This window comes from Oryza brachyantha, chromosome 2 (assembly GCF_000231095.2).
Source record: "Oryza brachyantha chromosome 2, ObraRS2, whole genome shotgun sequence".
Taxonomy (NCBI): domain Eukaryota; kingdom Viridiplantae; phylum Streptophyta; class Magnoliopsida; order Poales; family Poaceae; genus Oryza; species Oryza brachyantha.
This window is the reverse complement of record NC_023164.2, coordinates 14,229,437-14,245,877: the sequence shown is the minus strand read 5'-3', so window position 1 is coordinate 14,245,877 and position 16,441 is coordinate 14,229,437. Positions and strand designations below refer to the sequence as shown.

Genomic DNA, 16,441 nt, shown 5'->3' with positions numbered 1-16,441 from the left:
GAATAGCTTTGGTCCTTTTATGCTTAGAATAGTGGTTTTTTGGACGTGCACAGCACACAAGAACAGCGTGGCGCCGACTCAAAAGTACCACACGCTGCTGGCAGTTTGGTTGCCGAGGATGGCTCTAGCCGCAATGAATCAATGATAGTACTACACTGTTCTGGATTAGCACATATATCTCTGTCTATCTATCTATCCTTTTTTTTTTTTGAAAAAACCATGAAAACCTACACAATTGATGGTCTGAAAATGGCACTGCAATTCGTATTTATCTTGAGAATACTCTCCTGATACCCACGTAAGTTCGGCCGCTTGTTTAGCCGCTGATCTAGGAAACATCCCATACTTTTTCGCTCTTATAAACAAAAATTTTAATTTTAATTTTCAACTTTAAATTTAGATTTGATTTTGGATTTTTTTTTCACTAGAGTTTATTTTTTAACTTTGGCTTTTATATACATAAGAATACGTCTATAAAAGTTTTATTTATAAATTATTTTTTGTTTACAAATATGTCACTTGACTTTTTTCCATGGAAAAAACAAATAATCACCTGGCCACATTTTATGTGCTACAATAGATATACCGCTGCTATATTTGAATCCTAGAATGATAATTTTGAATTGAATTTAAAGCTTTTTATCTTAGTATTTTGCAGAATTAACTCTTAAGTCCTTAAGAATAAATATGTAAAATTTTTGACTACATGTTATTTTTTATTGCTAATAAGTTGTGGGCGTATTACCAGTAGTAATTGGCTGATCGAGGGACCCTGTATGTGTGTCCCTCTAGTAATAATTATTTAATGGTTAAAACATGATGCGGTTAAACTTTAACCATAAATGACTTTTTTAAATACTTAGTTTCACCTTATCTTTTATAAGACAAAATTTAAATTTTGAATCTTAAATTTAGAGTTGATTTTAAAGTTTTTTATCATAGTTTATTTTTTAGCCTTAGCTTTCTGATAACTAACAATACATATATAAAGTTCTATTTAAACATTATTTTTTGTTTGTAAATATATCATTTGACTTTTTCTATATCTTCTCTTAAAAAAAGCTAAAAAAAGAGAACATCATACCATCATGATACCCAAACCTCATTACATCTTATATGTTTATTTCATATAAGGTTAAAAGTTGAAGATCAAATTTTATCCGAAAATATTTACGACCAGAGTGTGTATCTACACGTGCTGCACTAACATACAGTAGGATATATATATACGTGGCACCATCAATCGATCCGTCAAGCTGTACCCCGCTAAATTCCGTTTTCCTTTCTGCCAACGAACTCCTTGAAAGCAAACACGCACGAACCGATGAACACGTTGGAGTCAGAAAATGGCCCGGTCGTGCGATCCACGCCGACAATGACTCCCGAGTCACAACGACAACCGCACTGTCCGGTGGTGAGCTGAGTCCACTTACGTCACTTACAGCGCAGAAGATGCGGTGGTTTTATCTGTATTTACGGCTATGTCATATAAATAATTTGATGATGTAATAGGTTATTTATTAAAAAAAAGTAAAAATAAAGAAATTAAATCTAGATTAAGAAAGAAGATGATCTAGATCTAGACTAAGAACTAGTGTCTTCACATAAAACAAGGATGGTGATTAGAGGAATGAGTGGGTCATATGATAACAAGATACAAAAGTTACATTATGAAACATAGTTTCTTGACACGATGTCCTAGAGTATAGAAATTATGGTAGTTTCTAGCATTAGGAGTGCCCTTAGGCCCCGTTTAAAATTATCGGTTCACTCTATTTTATATTATAAAATAGTTTGGTTATATCTAAATTCATAGATAAATAAATATGTATGTTTTATATTTAGACCTATTATCATGCATATAATATAAATCTAGTGAGGCAATATATTTTATAATATGAAACAGAGTTAATAGATAATTACCAGGATAATTATACTTTTTCTCTAAGAAATAAGCTTAACGTTATTACATTAGAAGAAATTATATTTTCTAAGATAACGGTACTTTCATGAAGATGGAACAATAGATCCATTCCAACAATGCGATGAATGTATGTATAAATCGATGGAAGGAGGGGCCTACCCAGCATAGTTGGCACAACTTTAGCCTCTGAAACCTCGCCGTCAAGGCACCTGTAGCTGCTGTACTTAAACAAGAACCTGACATGACGGGAAAATGGATAAATATAATCCCATGTGCTGAACCAAACGATGATGTGAGTTTAGTCACGGTGATTGATTAATGCCCGGACACGAAATCAGTCAGTTTAATTAATGTGAAACCATGCCCTCGATCTGTACTGTACATACCCATGCATTCCTGAATTTAGTACTCCAAAACCAAAAGAGTCCAAGTAAAAACCCTCGCTTCCTGGCTAAACAAGCATTATGGAAAAAGCGCAACAGTGACACCATAGAGTTGGTCTTGAGCTTAGCCTTCCTTTACCTACCGAGCTGAAGTGGTCCGATCTAAGCCCTTCCAACCCAACAAGCAATTATGGGTGTTCCGGACCTAGCTTCGAGGCTCGTTTCGTGTAAAGTTAAACCAACCACCCTTTCGTGATTAAAGAAAATACTTAATAGACCGTTTAATTCTATAATACTTGTCGTTTTAAATAAGGATATGATTTTCTTAAAATAACTTTGTTCATTTTTTCTTTACCCGGTTGAAAATGGTTCAGAAACTTTTCAGACTCTAAACTAGCTTTTGGGAACAAAAATCGTCGATCAAAATTTTTCATAAATTTTCACAAAAGAAATAATTTTTTTCTTTACCTAGTTGAAAAAAAATTTCATAAGTTTTTCATAAATTTTTCGTACAGGGAAATTGATACGGTAAGAGCATTATCCGTTGAAAATCGGAACTAGTCAGAAGTTATCTGGAATTTTTTAGACCCATATGCCATAAATCCATAAAATAAGGCCAAATAGCCTAACCACTTTAGCAAGTTAACTTTAAACCCTTAACTAATCAAAACATATAAATAAAAATTTTGCTTTGTAATGACTTATATGATGTATACTTTACTATGCTATGTGAACTTTGGAATAATATGTGAGATATGTACTCTAATTTATAATATCTGTAAATTGTAACTTTTTTCTTGCTATTGAGATGACGATTGATAAAAGTGATCTATGAGCTTAGTTGTAATCCTTATAATATAAAATAGTATTGTTACTTGCTAAAGTTTAGAATTTTTATCAACTGTTTTAGAAACAAATTAGAACTCAGTTCGAAGGGTTTATAATGCAATAAATTTTCATTACCATATTTGCTCCAATTTATATAAACGTTATTTATGTATATGATAATATTTGATTATCGTATCAAGGTTTCTAATTAAAGAAAATGAAAACGGAATCAGTGGGGCTGGTTTCCGTCCATTTCCAAGCGATTTTTATCGAAACATATATAGAGTATAAGTTATAAAAGTTTGACGTTAAACTGGTTCAAAACAACATATTTTATTTATGTAACCGAAGGGAGTAGTAGCAAATTAGCAGCAACATAATCTCTGATTGGTGCCTCCTGATGCTGCTGGTCAATGGTGGTAGCTCTCACTTGTCAGCCTGACCCTCTTCATTTTTTTGTTGCCTTCAGAAGCAACAAAAACCCTCCCCGACTTCGCCATTCTCCATCTCCTCCTCCGCCTTTTCTGCCTCCCTTGCTCTCGCGTCTTCTAGAAGCTTCCGCCGCCGTCTCTCTCTCTCTCTCTCCCGCCCCTCTCTGATCCGCCACGCCGAGGGGGGGCGTTGTGGTGGGCGGTGGCGCTCATGGTGGGAGCAAGGGCTGGGCGGGTCCCAGCGCCGGCGGCGGCGGCGGCGGCGGCGGGGGCGATCGTCGCCGCGTGCGTCTTCGCGGCTCTCTTCTCGGCGGCGGTGGGGGCTGCCGCTGAGGTGGTGGACGGAGGGGCGGCGGCGGCTCAGGGGAGCACCGAGCGCATCTCAGGTGAGCTCTTGTAGCTGCTGCTCGTTACCTGGTGGGCGGTGTGGGCTGTCGGCTTGTGGGTTGTGATGGCGAGACGAGGGTGGAGGGGTTGGTTCAGATGTGCCTCTTGGAGTTGGCCACGAACTCGGCTTGGGGAATCTATGAACTGCCCTTAGGTTGCTTGCAAGCATTTTTACTTCTGCTTGCTTCTAGGTCGGTTTGATCGAATTCGTCCGGTGCGAAATGCTAGCGGTACCAGCTACACACGATTCAGTTTCCTAGGTCGAAATTCTCCTCTGGTAGTAGTACCAACCATGTATTCAATTTCGGGTACGATCTGATAATGTGCATTCGTACAACGCACATGCGCTTAGAATTTTCACTGATGCTTTTCTCCTATAACGAAGGGGATCCAAGATATCCAACAGTAGACTGATGTAAATTCAGTACTGATCTCTGATTGAAAATGAGTCTCTGACTCTTGTGGTTTTTCGAATGAATGTGGCCTCTCCCTTAGGGCGAATTATTGTTGTGTAGACATGTAGAAATATTGAATTACTACCATGGAGCACCTATTTTTCCTCCTATTCTGTTTCTTTACGTTTTACATAGTTGACATTTGGTAGTTTTAGACAATCATACTTGCCCTGTTCTACCTGCAGACCTACAGAGTTATGTCATTTTCTCATTGACAAAGTCCCATCCAACTACCATTGAGTTATTGTCAAGATACTGTGATCTGTTTGTTGCCGATTCCATTGTGTGTCTAACTAATACTAGAATAATTGCAGGTTATGCAGTTATCTGTTATCCAATAAATGCGTTGTACCACAAAGAAAAGAGAGGAGGATCTACCTAATTTTTTTAGGACGGTGGTGCATTCTGAGTTTAGGTTTCAGAAAACCACGGATTTAGGTTCATGTATTCATGATTTATTGGAAATGGATTCCCCTAAGCTTAGATAAAATTTACTTCTTTTCTCCTTACTAGCAGTTTATTCCCACCTTAATTCTTTACCTGTTCAATATATTATAGCTGCATTATTGGTTTCCATTAGAATCTCCTTAATTATTGGCTTCATGAATAGTACTATGCACTTCTAACCAAGATCATTGGCCTACAGGAAGTGCTGGTGATGTGCTAGAAGACAATCCAGTTGGGCGGTTAAAGGTTTTTGTTTATGACTTGCCAAGCAAGTACAACAAGAGGATAATTGCTAAAGACCCACGATGCCTCAACCACATGTTTGCTGCTGAGATATTTATGCATCGTTTCTTGCTGTCTAGTGCTGTTCGAACTCTCAACCCTGAACAGGCTGATTGGTTCTATGCCCCTGTCTACACTACTTGTGATTTGACTCATGCCGGACTTCCATTGCCATTCAAGTCCCCAAGGATGATGCGGAGTGCAATCCAGTTTCTTTCAAGAAAGTGGCCATTCTGGAATAGAACTGATGGAGCAGATCATTTCTTTGTTGTTCCACATGATTTTGGGGCATGCTTTCATTATCAGGTAGTGGTCTATTAGTTTATTAGTCTTCTTACCTGCCAAGTGCTTGAGACTACCATAGCTGGTCAGGATTTCAGCTCCACTGTATTTTTATCTGATATAGGTAGCTCAGGAATGATCCTGCCTGTAGTTCGTAGCTATTCTGATTGTATACACAATGGTAATATGTCTTGACAGGAAGAGAAAGCTATTGAGCGGGGGATTCTTCCATTGCTCCGCCGTGCCACATTAGTTCAAACTTTTGGACAGAAGAACCATGTGTGCTTGAAGGAGGGTTCTATCACTATACCACCATATGCTCCTCCTCAGAAAATGCAGGCTCATTTAATTCCTCCAGATACTCCCCGCTCAATCTTTGTTTACTTCAGAGGCCTGTTCTATGACAATGGGAATGACCCTGAGGGTGGGTATTATGCAAGGTAAGGATGTTTGCAATATCTTCAAAGATATATCTCCTGTGGTACTTGGTCCTGCATTACTGACTCTGTTGAATGTGTTGTACAGAGGTGCGCGAGCTTCACTGTGGGAGAATTTTAAGAACAATCCCCTCTTCGACATTTCTACAGAACACCCAACCACTTACTATGAAGATATGCAGCGCGCGGTCTTCTGCTTGTGTCCCTTGGGATGGGCACCATGGAGCCCTAGATTAGTGGAGGCTGTAGTTTTTGGTTGCATTCCGGTCATCATAGCTGATGATATTGTGCTTCCATTTGCTGATGCAATCCCATGGGACGAAATTGGCGTTTTTGTTAACGAGGAAGATGTTCCAAGGCTAGACTCAATCCTGACATCCATCCCAATTGATGATATCCTAAGGAAGCAAAGATTACTCGCCAATCCATCAATGAAGCAAGCCATGTTGTTTCCCCAGCCAGCGCAACCTATGGATGCATTCCATCAAATCCTCAACGGCCTTGCTCGGAAGCTCCCGCACTCAGACAGTGTATACTTAAAGCCAGGCGAGAAGCATCTTAACTGGACAGCTGGGCCTGTAGCAGATCTGAAGCCTTGGAAGTAGAAAAGGTTCTATGAAAGACTCGGTTTGATGTTATTGTGAAGTTATGTATTTTTCCACTGAGGAGTTTCTAGTTTCACAGAATTAGATGATATTTACCAAAGTTGTATATCTCCAGTGCCGCTGAGCTAGATGCCTACTCTCTGTGGAAGTGAGTGGAACAATTTGTAGCTTTGTAACTGTATAAAAAATTAAAGAAATGAATGTCAGAATTTGTTTTGTGTGCAGTAAATTAGTGCAGCTGTAATGCTGGCTTGCAAATATGTCTCTGTGTTACAGGATTTTAAATTGATTATATACTTGCAAAAAAAGAAAGTCTACATGCTGTCTCAAAGTGGAGTAAACAACGGGTAATGGAGGATACAAATCTGGCTGGTGATACAGGAGGTTGTAAATAATACTACCTCCGTTTTACTTTTGTTATATTCATTTATTGATAAATATATAATATATATATATAGATTTATTAGTATTTAACTGTCAATTAAGTTACTATTTCATATTTTAACACATTTTTTCGGGAATACTATCTTTACGCATTCGAAGTCACAGCCTTTTATATATAGTACAGCTTGGTGTCTACTATCTGAAGATTTAAAGTCTGCCGACTAAGCGACCGGTGAAAACGCAATTTTGCAGCTGCCGTTGGTGTGGTTTTTGTAGGTACGTAGGGATCGAGGACGGTTGTCGTAATTAAGGTCCTATTTGGAACAACTTATGATCCAAGATTTTTTTCAAGCTTGGTATCTACCTCTAAAAATCCATAAATCACTTTGTTCCCATTTTAAATGAAGTATACGATGCTTAACCACTTTGATTTTACTTACAAACTCCACATCCAAAAATCCAACATGGAATTGAGAACAGACGCTTGCACAAATTAAAGTAACATTTTCACTCTCAGAGCACGACGAACACATTACATTAATGAGTATACATTTCTCAGGTCGTACATTACACACACTCAATACAAGTGACGACCCATTTTTCATTTGCAACAGGTGGCTAAGATAAAACGATGAACAGTTAATAAGTCGCGGCTTTGACTGAATAAATGTATATTTATATGGAAACTAATCAGAGAGACAATTTTTTTTTTTTTGCAGATGGTGATTTTTCTTGATTCTTATAACACGTAGGCGCTAGGGCACACGTACTGTGGTAGGAGCGAGGTGCGTACGTAGCTAGCTAGGTCTAGCCCAAGGTGGTCTCGGTGGCGCGGCCGCCGGCGTAGGGCGGGCCGGGCGGCGACGGCGGCGAGGGCTTGGGCGGCTTGGGGGGAGACGGCTTGGGCGTGGGAGAGGGCGCCGGCGGGCCGGGCGGCGACGGCGACGGCGACGGCGGCGTGATGGCGCAGCGCAACATGCAGACGACGCTCTTCTGGTTGCAGCTGACGACGCAGAGCGGCAGGTCGGGGCCCTTCGCCATGCACCCGAAGGCGCACATGAACACCTGCGTGAAGCACCCGATCATGCACTCCATCATCCCCTTCACGTGCTCCATGTCGTCCGCCGCCGCCGTGCCCACGACCTGCGGCGACGATGAGGACGACGATGCCGCCGTCGCCGTCGCCGTCGCGCCGGCCACGGCGACTACCAGGAGAAGGAGGAGGAGGACGGCGCTAGCTCGACCGCCGGCCATTGTCGATCGCTCGCTAGCCCGCTTAGCTGCTTCGTTAGTGTGTGGGAGGAGCGAATGGATTGGTTTGCATGTGCAAGTGATCGATCGAGCTGCTGCCAATGAGGTGTGTCGTTAAGATGGGTTTATATAATGTGCGGGGTTTAGTTTAGCTTGCTTACTGATGTGGCGTGTGATGATGGAGTTGCGCTTTTGGTGTGCGGTGGTGTTGCTTTCCCGCGCACGGGCACACGCGATCCGGGTGATTAACGAATTTGGTACACGGGCCTTGTGTGATTATGTGAGTAGTTACAAGGTATATTGGTGTACTTGAATTAACAAGACAGTGAGTTGAGATGGCCGAGTTGGTCTAAGGCGCCAGATTAAGGTTCTGGTCCGAAAGGGCGTGGGTTCAAATCCCACTCTCAACAATAATTTTTTTTTGTTTATTTTTACACCGTCTTTCTTTTGTCCTCGTTTTGAATTCTGATAGTATACTCCGTACTTATCTTCTAAAGAAGTATATTAGGGAAAATGGAACGTGTTCTTGCTCTTAGTCCAAAACACTTTTGCATGTATGGGCTACATCCAGCCATGGGCTTATAATGGGCCAGAACATTCTCCTCCGCAGATTCGTTGGAGAAATTTCATCAGACGCCACTCTTTTTGAGAGTAATTAGATGCCACTCAATTCCCAGATTTTTACATCGAATTCGCGTTACTTTCAGAATTTGCAATTAGGAAAGTGAATTTTTCTATTTTTTTTGGGGGGGGGGGAGGATGTGGCAAAATCTTTTTTTTTTTGGCATCAAACGCATAACACAACATGACGGTGTCTTAGGATCGATGCGTTTGGTTCGTGAACGGGGTGGGTTGGTTGGATCCATCCCTAGATTATATGATGAGTTGGTTTTATTTTTCTGTTTAGTTTGATGGATGGGTTGGATACTGTTTTTTTTGTTTGATGGGAGGGACGAGATGGGATGGGTTAGTCCTGTTTTTTGTTTGGTTGAAGTGATGTAATGTGATAAAAGATACCTCTCATATCCACAAATAAAATATTAAATACTAGGATAAATATATGAATAACTTAAAGTAATTAGATGTATATTTATACAAGCAATATTTTTTTAAATAAATTTAATAAATAAAATGGACACCCCCTCTGTCGTCGTGGTTGTCCTAGGACGGATCCGTCTCACTGTTTTGATGGGATGGGTTGGACCTGAATCTGAGATATTCCTCTCCTAGTCCAACTCATCCCACCCATCCACCAACTTCCAACCCATCCTATCCCTAAAATTAAACACATCCTTATTGTTCTACCGTTTTAATTAAGCAATGCTTCACCTCTATGGTAAATGATGTATTGATCATCTGATAAAACATTTGAACCGAACGTCCGTGATAAATCCATACTCATACCCTTTTCCTTTTTGTGGTTATACAAAAAGCATACGTAAGCACACATGCATACCCACGCACGCAAATGCGTCCTCTTAGTTAATGCACACTTAAAAGAGAAGAGACGACTAAGGGGTTATTTGTTTGGAGGGACTAATCCATAACTTCTTTTATTTTAGTCCCTTTTAGCCTCTGAAATATTAAATAGGAGGAATTAAAAGAGACTAAAACTATCTAGATCCATAAATCCCTAGTGGAGGTGCTAAAAGAGACTAAAGACTTATAATACACCTACTCTACTACTCTAGACCTATAGCTATGTGTGTATGTTGTGTACTATTGAGTATGTCACTTAATGAGGTTTTAGTCCCTTTTAGTCCCTCCAAACAAACAGGGTAGGACTAAAAGAGACTAAAGACCTATAATACACCTACTCTACTACTCTAGACCTATAGCTATGTGTGTATGCTGTGTACTATTGAGTATGTCATTTAATGAGATTTTAGTCCCTTTTAGTCCCTTCAAACAAACAGGACAGGACTAAAAGGGACTTATGTTTTAGTCCTAGAACTAAATTTTAGTCCTAGGACTTATAAAACAAACAACACCTAACTTCATAACACATGAAATGGGTGATTTTCCGTGTGATTCTAAAGCCGACATAGAGAAGAGTTTAATTCCTCTGGTTTTTGAGTCAATTTAGAGATAGTACGTCTCTCGAACAGAATTAATCAATGGTTGCGTGATTGGAAATGGAGTTTTGGCTATTTGTTTCGTCAATTAAGAGGCTGCGAAGGGATGGAAAAGATCATCGACGATTAACCTTCATCTCGTCTCCCCACTTCTGCTCATAAGCCAACATTTAAACTTTCAATTTTAAATTTAAAGTTAACTTTATAGTTTTTTACTGAAGTTTATTTTTCAATCTTAATTTACCAAAAAATACGTATATAAAAATTTTACTTATAAATTATTTTTTATTTACAAATATGCCAACCGAGTAAAAGCGGCCGCCCATGAGCAGTAAAAGCAAGCACACGCAGGCGCACGCGTACGTACGTGTAATGTAAAGATTGTGAGTTTGTGACCGTGTCCGAGGGGCTACATCTACGAGCGAGTGCGGTCGATCGGCAGCTTGGGCGCGCGCGTGCTTTAATTGACCGACGTACCGACCCACTGCTTAGGGTCTATTCAGCCCAAACGAAAAACGAACAAATAGAATTTTCAAGGATTAATTTTTGTTAAAGCCGTTCGGTTTAGTTTATACGAACGCATAGTAGCATATGAAAATCGAAACATTTTCCTTTTTAACGGTAGGAAGAAAGTATTTAAAAATTTTATGCACTTAAGTTTACTTCCTCTTCTTTTTGTTTTTTTCTTATGCCTGTAAGCCAAAATTTAAATTTTTAATTTTAAATTTAGTGCTGATTTTAAGTTTTTTTAACGAATTTTATTTTTCAGTCTTGACTTTCATATCGCTAATAATATGTATATAAAATTATTCATAAATTATTTTTTGTTTGCAAATATTGTTGTTTTACTTTTTCATAAAAAACAAACAATTACCCCTAGTAAAAAAATTTTACATGCAGGATTGGTTATGGGCAAGACTCTTTCACAATCTTATTAATACTCAAATATTTTAGCTCAAAACTTTATAAAATTTTATTTTCAATTCATTGTAACTATAGTCTTTAAATTTTGTAGAAAAAAATAGGACCATTATACGTGCGTGTGTTATATATATATATATATGTGTGTGTGTGTGTGTGTGTGTGTGGAGTATGATGCATTGATGCTGAGTTGCCGACAAGCAAGTAAAGCACCTGACCTGAGCTGACGTGCAGACTCGGTCGATGGAGGAGGCTGACCTGGTCAGCCGCCACGACTTGTACACCTCTCCTCCATCATACTCTGTCTGTGTGCCGCGCGCAACGTACGTACACCTTTCTGCGTATGCATGCAGCCGACCGATTCCATTTAATTGACCTTCGCGACACGACACGATCGATTTGCGGCATGTCGGCATGCATGCGCCCGCAAGTACGCGCGTGCAGATAGATAGACCGGGGTTCATGCAATTCATGATTACGATGGTGTTTATTAAAGAGTTTTATTAAAGAGTTGTCACGTAGAAATAGAATAAACAATGATGTGACAAATAAATAAATAGTAAAAGAGAAATTTTTTTATTAGACATAGTATTTTTTTCATCGTAAGTAGAGACGTATTTACCGGTTCAGCCCTACCCGGTATGTGCCATTGGAGCTCCCATAGCCTTCCCCAACAAAAAAAATTATGAGGAGGGGTTAGAAGCATAGTAATACAAAACAAATTTACTATTTATTAATATATATAATGCATTATCTTGTATCGTATATTATATTTGTGATAATTAAAAAATTACGTAAATTGGAACACCCACATTTAAAAAAACTGTATATGCTACTGATATCAAGTAATAGTTTGTTTATAATATAAATGATATGAAGATCATAAGTTCATAACTAATTCTTGTATTAGGATTGCTAACTATACGTGTACATGTATCTTACATGTACCTGTAGCAACCAGCATCTTCTATGAACGATGATATGCCGGCATAGCGACAGCATGCGCAAGCATGGAAGCTTCCCAAGGGGGTGGATCCCACTACGTACAGTGTCCAGGAGGTGGATGGAGTAGTCCCGCCAACTTATCTCTCCTCGCTTTGCCAACTTATCTGTCACGCGCACGCTTCCCGAACTACTAAACAATATATTTAAAAAAATTTCTATAAAAAAGTTATTTTAAAAATCATATTAATCTATTTTATATTTTTTTTAAAAATTAATAATTAATTAATTTTATACTAATCTATTACTTACTCATAACATGCCGAACACGGCCCTACTCGTTTTCGGTTCGGCTAAAGTTGGGTTCATTCGGCTTGTTAATACACCTCCCGATCAAATATTGCTTGTTTAGTAAGATTTGGTTAGGCCTTTAAAATTTTGATAAACATTTTTTATTAAAAGAAATTTATAGAATCTAATAAATTTATGATATGATATTATGAGAGAATTCTTTCAGAAGAATTTATGTATATCACTTGTTTTATATTTAAACTAATCATTTAAGAAATAATAGATGGTTAGAATTTTAAAATTTTTTGACCAAATCTTCTCCTAAATGATAAATAACTTTAATTAGATTGAGTATATATTAGGGAAATACTATATCTTTGCACCTAAGTTTATTTTTGTAGTTTTCTAAATAAATATATGAACTCAAAAGTTAGACTTATATTGAGAAGGGGGGAATAGTAATGACTAAAGGGTGATTGTTTGGCTTTTTAGGACATATTTGCAAACGAAAAAATAATTTATGAATAAACTTTTATATTCTTAGCAGTTTAAAAGCCAAGACTGAAAAATAAACTTCGATGAAACAACCCTAAAATTAACTCCAAATCTAAAATTCAAAATTTAGCCTATTAGCCTAATCAGATACGAAAAGATGTGGTGTATTTTGATCGGCAGTAAAATATTAGTTAACTACAAAAGGGTGTCATATAGTCGTGTTAATTTAGATTTACCTACCGCTAATGTTTCGATATTAGCCCAAGATATTAAAAACAAGTGATGATGCGGTTACTTTGTAGCTGCAATAGCAACATGTTGTAACTATATATCATAATATAAATAAAATTAGAGAACTGCTACGGTACAAGATGTCGCTACAGTACCAGGATACTTAATGATCCTGATCGGCATGCATAAAAAACAAAAAAAACACGTATGCCTCCACAAATCCGCGCACTTCCGCAGTCTGCATCGTGTATCTGCTGTCGTACGGCACTTCTCACGCCACCTTGTGCCTCACACCGCATGCCTCTTCGCGTCTCTCACCGCCACATGTGCTCCTTTGCTCGGTTACACCTCGCGTTGTCACATCCCGCTACCTCAACATGAGTAGCTAAAACAGGATGATACCAACTAATACCAGTTGGTATCACCTGGTACCATAGAGGAAACCAGATGATACCAACTGATATCATCTGGTATTGTTGACGGTGCACGATAAAACAACACAGAGCCAAGGTAGAATACGGTGAAGCCGACGGTTGAGGAGAGAGCAACGAAGGAGATCGGCGACGACGGTGAAGCCCTCTCGGCACGGGTTGAGATCGGTGCTAGTGGCGAACTCCATGGATAGGAATGTAGTGTGTGCAGAGAGGAGCGGTCCGGCTCAGGGGAAGGCAACACCAGTGTGCGGAGGCGCGAGCGCGGGATAGGTTGCTCCGGCGGGGAAGAAGCATGCAGCGCCGACGTAGGTTCGCTAGCCCTGGAAAAAGATAAATTAGTCATTAATTTATCCCATCGGTAGGGAAGCCGTTGCTGAGACTTTAGTGAGGATTGCTGCAGGACAGTATTCCATCTGAACGGATTACGCAACACAACAATAAAAAAAATACCGTGTCCGCCTCCACCCATGTTCATGCGTCCGCCTCCGCGTGTCCGCCCACCTCCGCCCGTCGTCGGGTGCACCCGCTTCCACGCGTCCACCCACCTCCACGGCCGTCGCGCTATGCAACGCCATGTCGCACTTTTGCTGTCGCGTGTCACACATCTCTGCGCACCTCTTGCCTCCATGCTCCGATGCACCTCACGTCGCAGCGCGTAGCTGGTACTAGATGATACCACTGATATGATACTAGATGATACTGTCTGGTATCATCTGGTATGATGGCGTCATGAGACAAAGGGCAACTCGAGGAATGCAGATACCACATGATACTAGGTGGTACCAGGTAGTATCATATCGACGAGCTCGAGTGCGCCCGAACGGCGGCGGGATGGGCAGCGTGGCAGTGGCGCATGCGAGGACGGCACGGTGCGATGCGATGGCGATGTTGTGCGGCGCCTACAGTTGTCGGCCGTAGCTAGCCCGTGTGAGATAGAAATATGGAGAAGAGAGAGAAAGAAGGATGTGCGAAACATACGCATATGTTATGCGTGAAGACGTTGGTTTTTATTTGTCCCGTCTGAACGGAACTCCGTAGGAGAGACTTTCTGATAAAATTGTGCTAAAAAGACAACTCCGTTTGTCTGAAAGAGAACACACGAGTTGAAGATAGCTGGCTCAAGATTGTAGAGCTTTTTTTCCCACCTCTAACTACACCCACGCCTAATTTGTCCACAAATTAAGTTGGTTATGCTGAGAAAATACATAATTATTTACGTGAAGAGCGGTTTAGAACACGAGTTAAGGTGAAGTTCGTAAAAAAAAAATACTACAAGACATTCCTAGCATATGTGTTATTTGCTGCATAGCACTGGAAGAATGATATGTATCCGTCGGAGGATACACAAGAATAGATAATTGGCTGCTAGAGAGCAGTGATATTATTTTATTATATCTACTCTAAATGGAGAGGGAAGCATTCATTAAAAACAAGATTGCCCATGGGCCAATGAATCTCAATCCAATCGGATATGATTCGAACCAAATCCAAGGTACCCCCGCTCACCCGATCCCCTCTCCCAAAATATAGCTTTTGGGCTTGCGACGACAATTGGCAGTTGCAGGCGACGATCAATTGTAGCGGTGAGCCGGTATGAGGGACACCATGTTCATCAAACGAACCATGGATTTCTTCGTCTTCCTCCGTAGAGACTTCTTCCCGAGCGACATCACAACTCCATCAGTTCAGTACTGTACTACTCCCATTATCATTGTCCACCCCAATTTCTAGAGTTTGAGGAAAGAGGAACTGGAAGATCAGGGGAGGGGGACTAGAGTGGCTCTGGTTTTAGTCGCTTGTAAAGATTGAGACCAGGGCGAGTTGGTGCTTTTGCCGCTGCTTCTCTTTCTATTTATAGCACATATATAAAATAATACCATCGAAGTCCAGTAGGCCATTTACTTTTCTATTTTGTTCTCCAGCAAATATGTATTTTGCGATGTCCGATATCAAAGAGAGCAAACTTTAAGTACCACATGACAACTTTTGCTCCAAAATAAAACCTAAGATCGACGAGCCAACCTTGAGCCGTTCGTGAGCCTTATGCTGCGTTCGTTTGCTTTTCTTAATAAGCCAGATTCTCTTGTTCTTCGTATACACGTATTCTAAACCGCTAAATAATTTTCTATAGAAAAGTTGCTTAAAAAATCGTATCAATATATATTTTAATTTTTTATAGCTAATAATTAATTAATGATATGTTAATTATTTTGCTACTTTTTTCACATCAGTTACTTCCCCGATCAAGAACGCGGCCTTTTAGAGACCTTTTTTTATTTTTACAGCCGAGCTGCGGTAAATCTGTCATAGATTTTTCATCGGGAAAAAAACATTGTAACCTACTCCACTCACTGTGATGATGAAGAATACCTGTGAACATAAGTACTCAATATGTCGATAATTAAGCGAGGTACTGACGCAACTGCTGAGCATAGCTCCACGTGCTTAGAAGGAAAAAGTCCAATTAAAAGGCACAGTCCGCAGCCCATATGCATATTGTCGCTATATATGGCGAAGAGGCCATAACAATGTAACACCAATTCTCCTCCATGAATAATATTGTTTCTTCTCTGCCCCCAACATCGTTTTCAAATCTATTGTAAAATTCAGTACAGTTGAAACCCCAATAAAAAAAAAGTTCAGCACAAGGATGATGCAATTGGGACAAGGAAACAGTACTTCCAGTGGCCTATTTTGGACATATTTGGTACCTGCAAACTAAATTTATTGATTTCATGGAGACCGGTTGTATCATGTCATCTATAAAAATATATTTCCATGTCCATGTCAATGGACTCCCCCACTTGTTTCCATTATTCCAGGGAGATAGATTAATTATTTTTCTTTAAAATATAAAACGTCCTCCTTAATGGTCTGGAAACCTCTTATGACAAAAATCATATGTAATTTGCTGCATCTCCAAATATTGATGACATGAAAGAACCTCCATAAAATC

General features: G+C 39.7%; 2 protein-coding genes and 1 non-coding gene across 3 annotated transcripts; 2 read left to right on the top strand and 1 right to left on the bottom strand.

The window, feature by feature from the left end:
* The first annotated feature begins 3,607 nt into the window (after nucleotides 1–3,607).
* Nucleotides 3,608–6,685, top strand: LOC102701982 (probable glucuronosyltransferase Os02g0520750). The gene is made up of 4 exons (XM_015834026.2): nucleotides 3,608–3,952; nucleotides 5,055–5,443; nucleotides 5,618–5,859; nucleotides 5,945–6,685. The coding sequence occupies exons 1-4, from the start codon at nucleotides 3,778–3,780 to the stop codon at nucleotides 6,459–6,461; spliced, it is 1,323 nt and encodes a 440-aa protein (XP_015689512.2). The 5' UTR covers nucleotides 3,608–3,777; the 3' UTR covers nucleotides 6,462–6,685.
* A 644-nt stretch (nucleotides 6,686–7,329) lies between these two features.
* Nucleotides 7,330–8,192, bottom strand: LOC121053603 (formin-like protein 10). The gene has a single exon (XM_040521204.1). It carries the CDS (start codon nucleotides 8,097–8,099, stop codon nucleotides 7,653–7,655), a length of 447 nt encoding a protein of 148 aa, XP_040377138.1. The 5' UTR covers nucleotides 8,100–8,192; the 3' UTR covers nucleotides 7,330–7,652.
* A 233-nt stretch (nucleotides 8,193–8,425) lies between these two features.
* Nucleotides 8,426–8,506, top strand: TRNAL-AAG. Its single transcript has one exon. It is a non-coding gene; the product is annotated as a tRNA-Leu (tRNA).
* Nucleotides 8,507–16,441: the final 7,935 nt, after the last annotated feature.

What these genes read in the sequence shown, in the direction of transcription:
- LOC102701982 (XM_015834026.2), top strand. Translation starts at nt 3,778, where the DNA reads ATGGTGGGAGCAAGGGCTGGGCGGGTCCCAGCGCCGGCGGCGGCGGCG. An exon ending in GGGCATGCTTTCATTATCAG is followed by an intron (nt 5,444 to 5,617) that starts GTAGTGGTCTAT and finishes ATGTCTTGACAG; the next exon opens with GAAGAGAAAGCTATTGAGCG. An exon ending in GAGGGTGGGTATTATGCAAG is followed by an intron (nt 5,860 to 5,944) that starts GTAAGGATGTTT and finishes TGTGTTGTACAG; the next exon opens with AGGTGCGCGAGCTTCACTGT.
- LOC121053603 (XM_040521204.1), bottom strand. Translation starts at nt 8,099, where the DNA reads ATGGCCGGCGGTCGAGCTAGCGCCGTCCTCCTCCTCCTTCTCCTGGTA.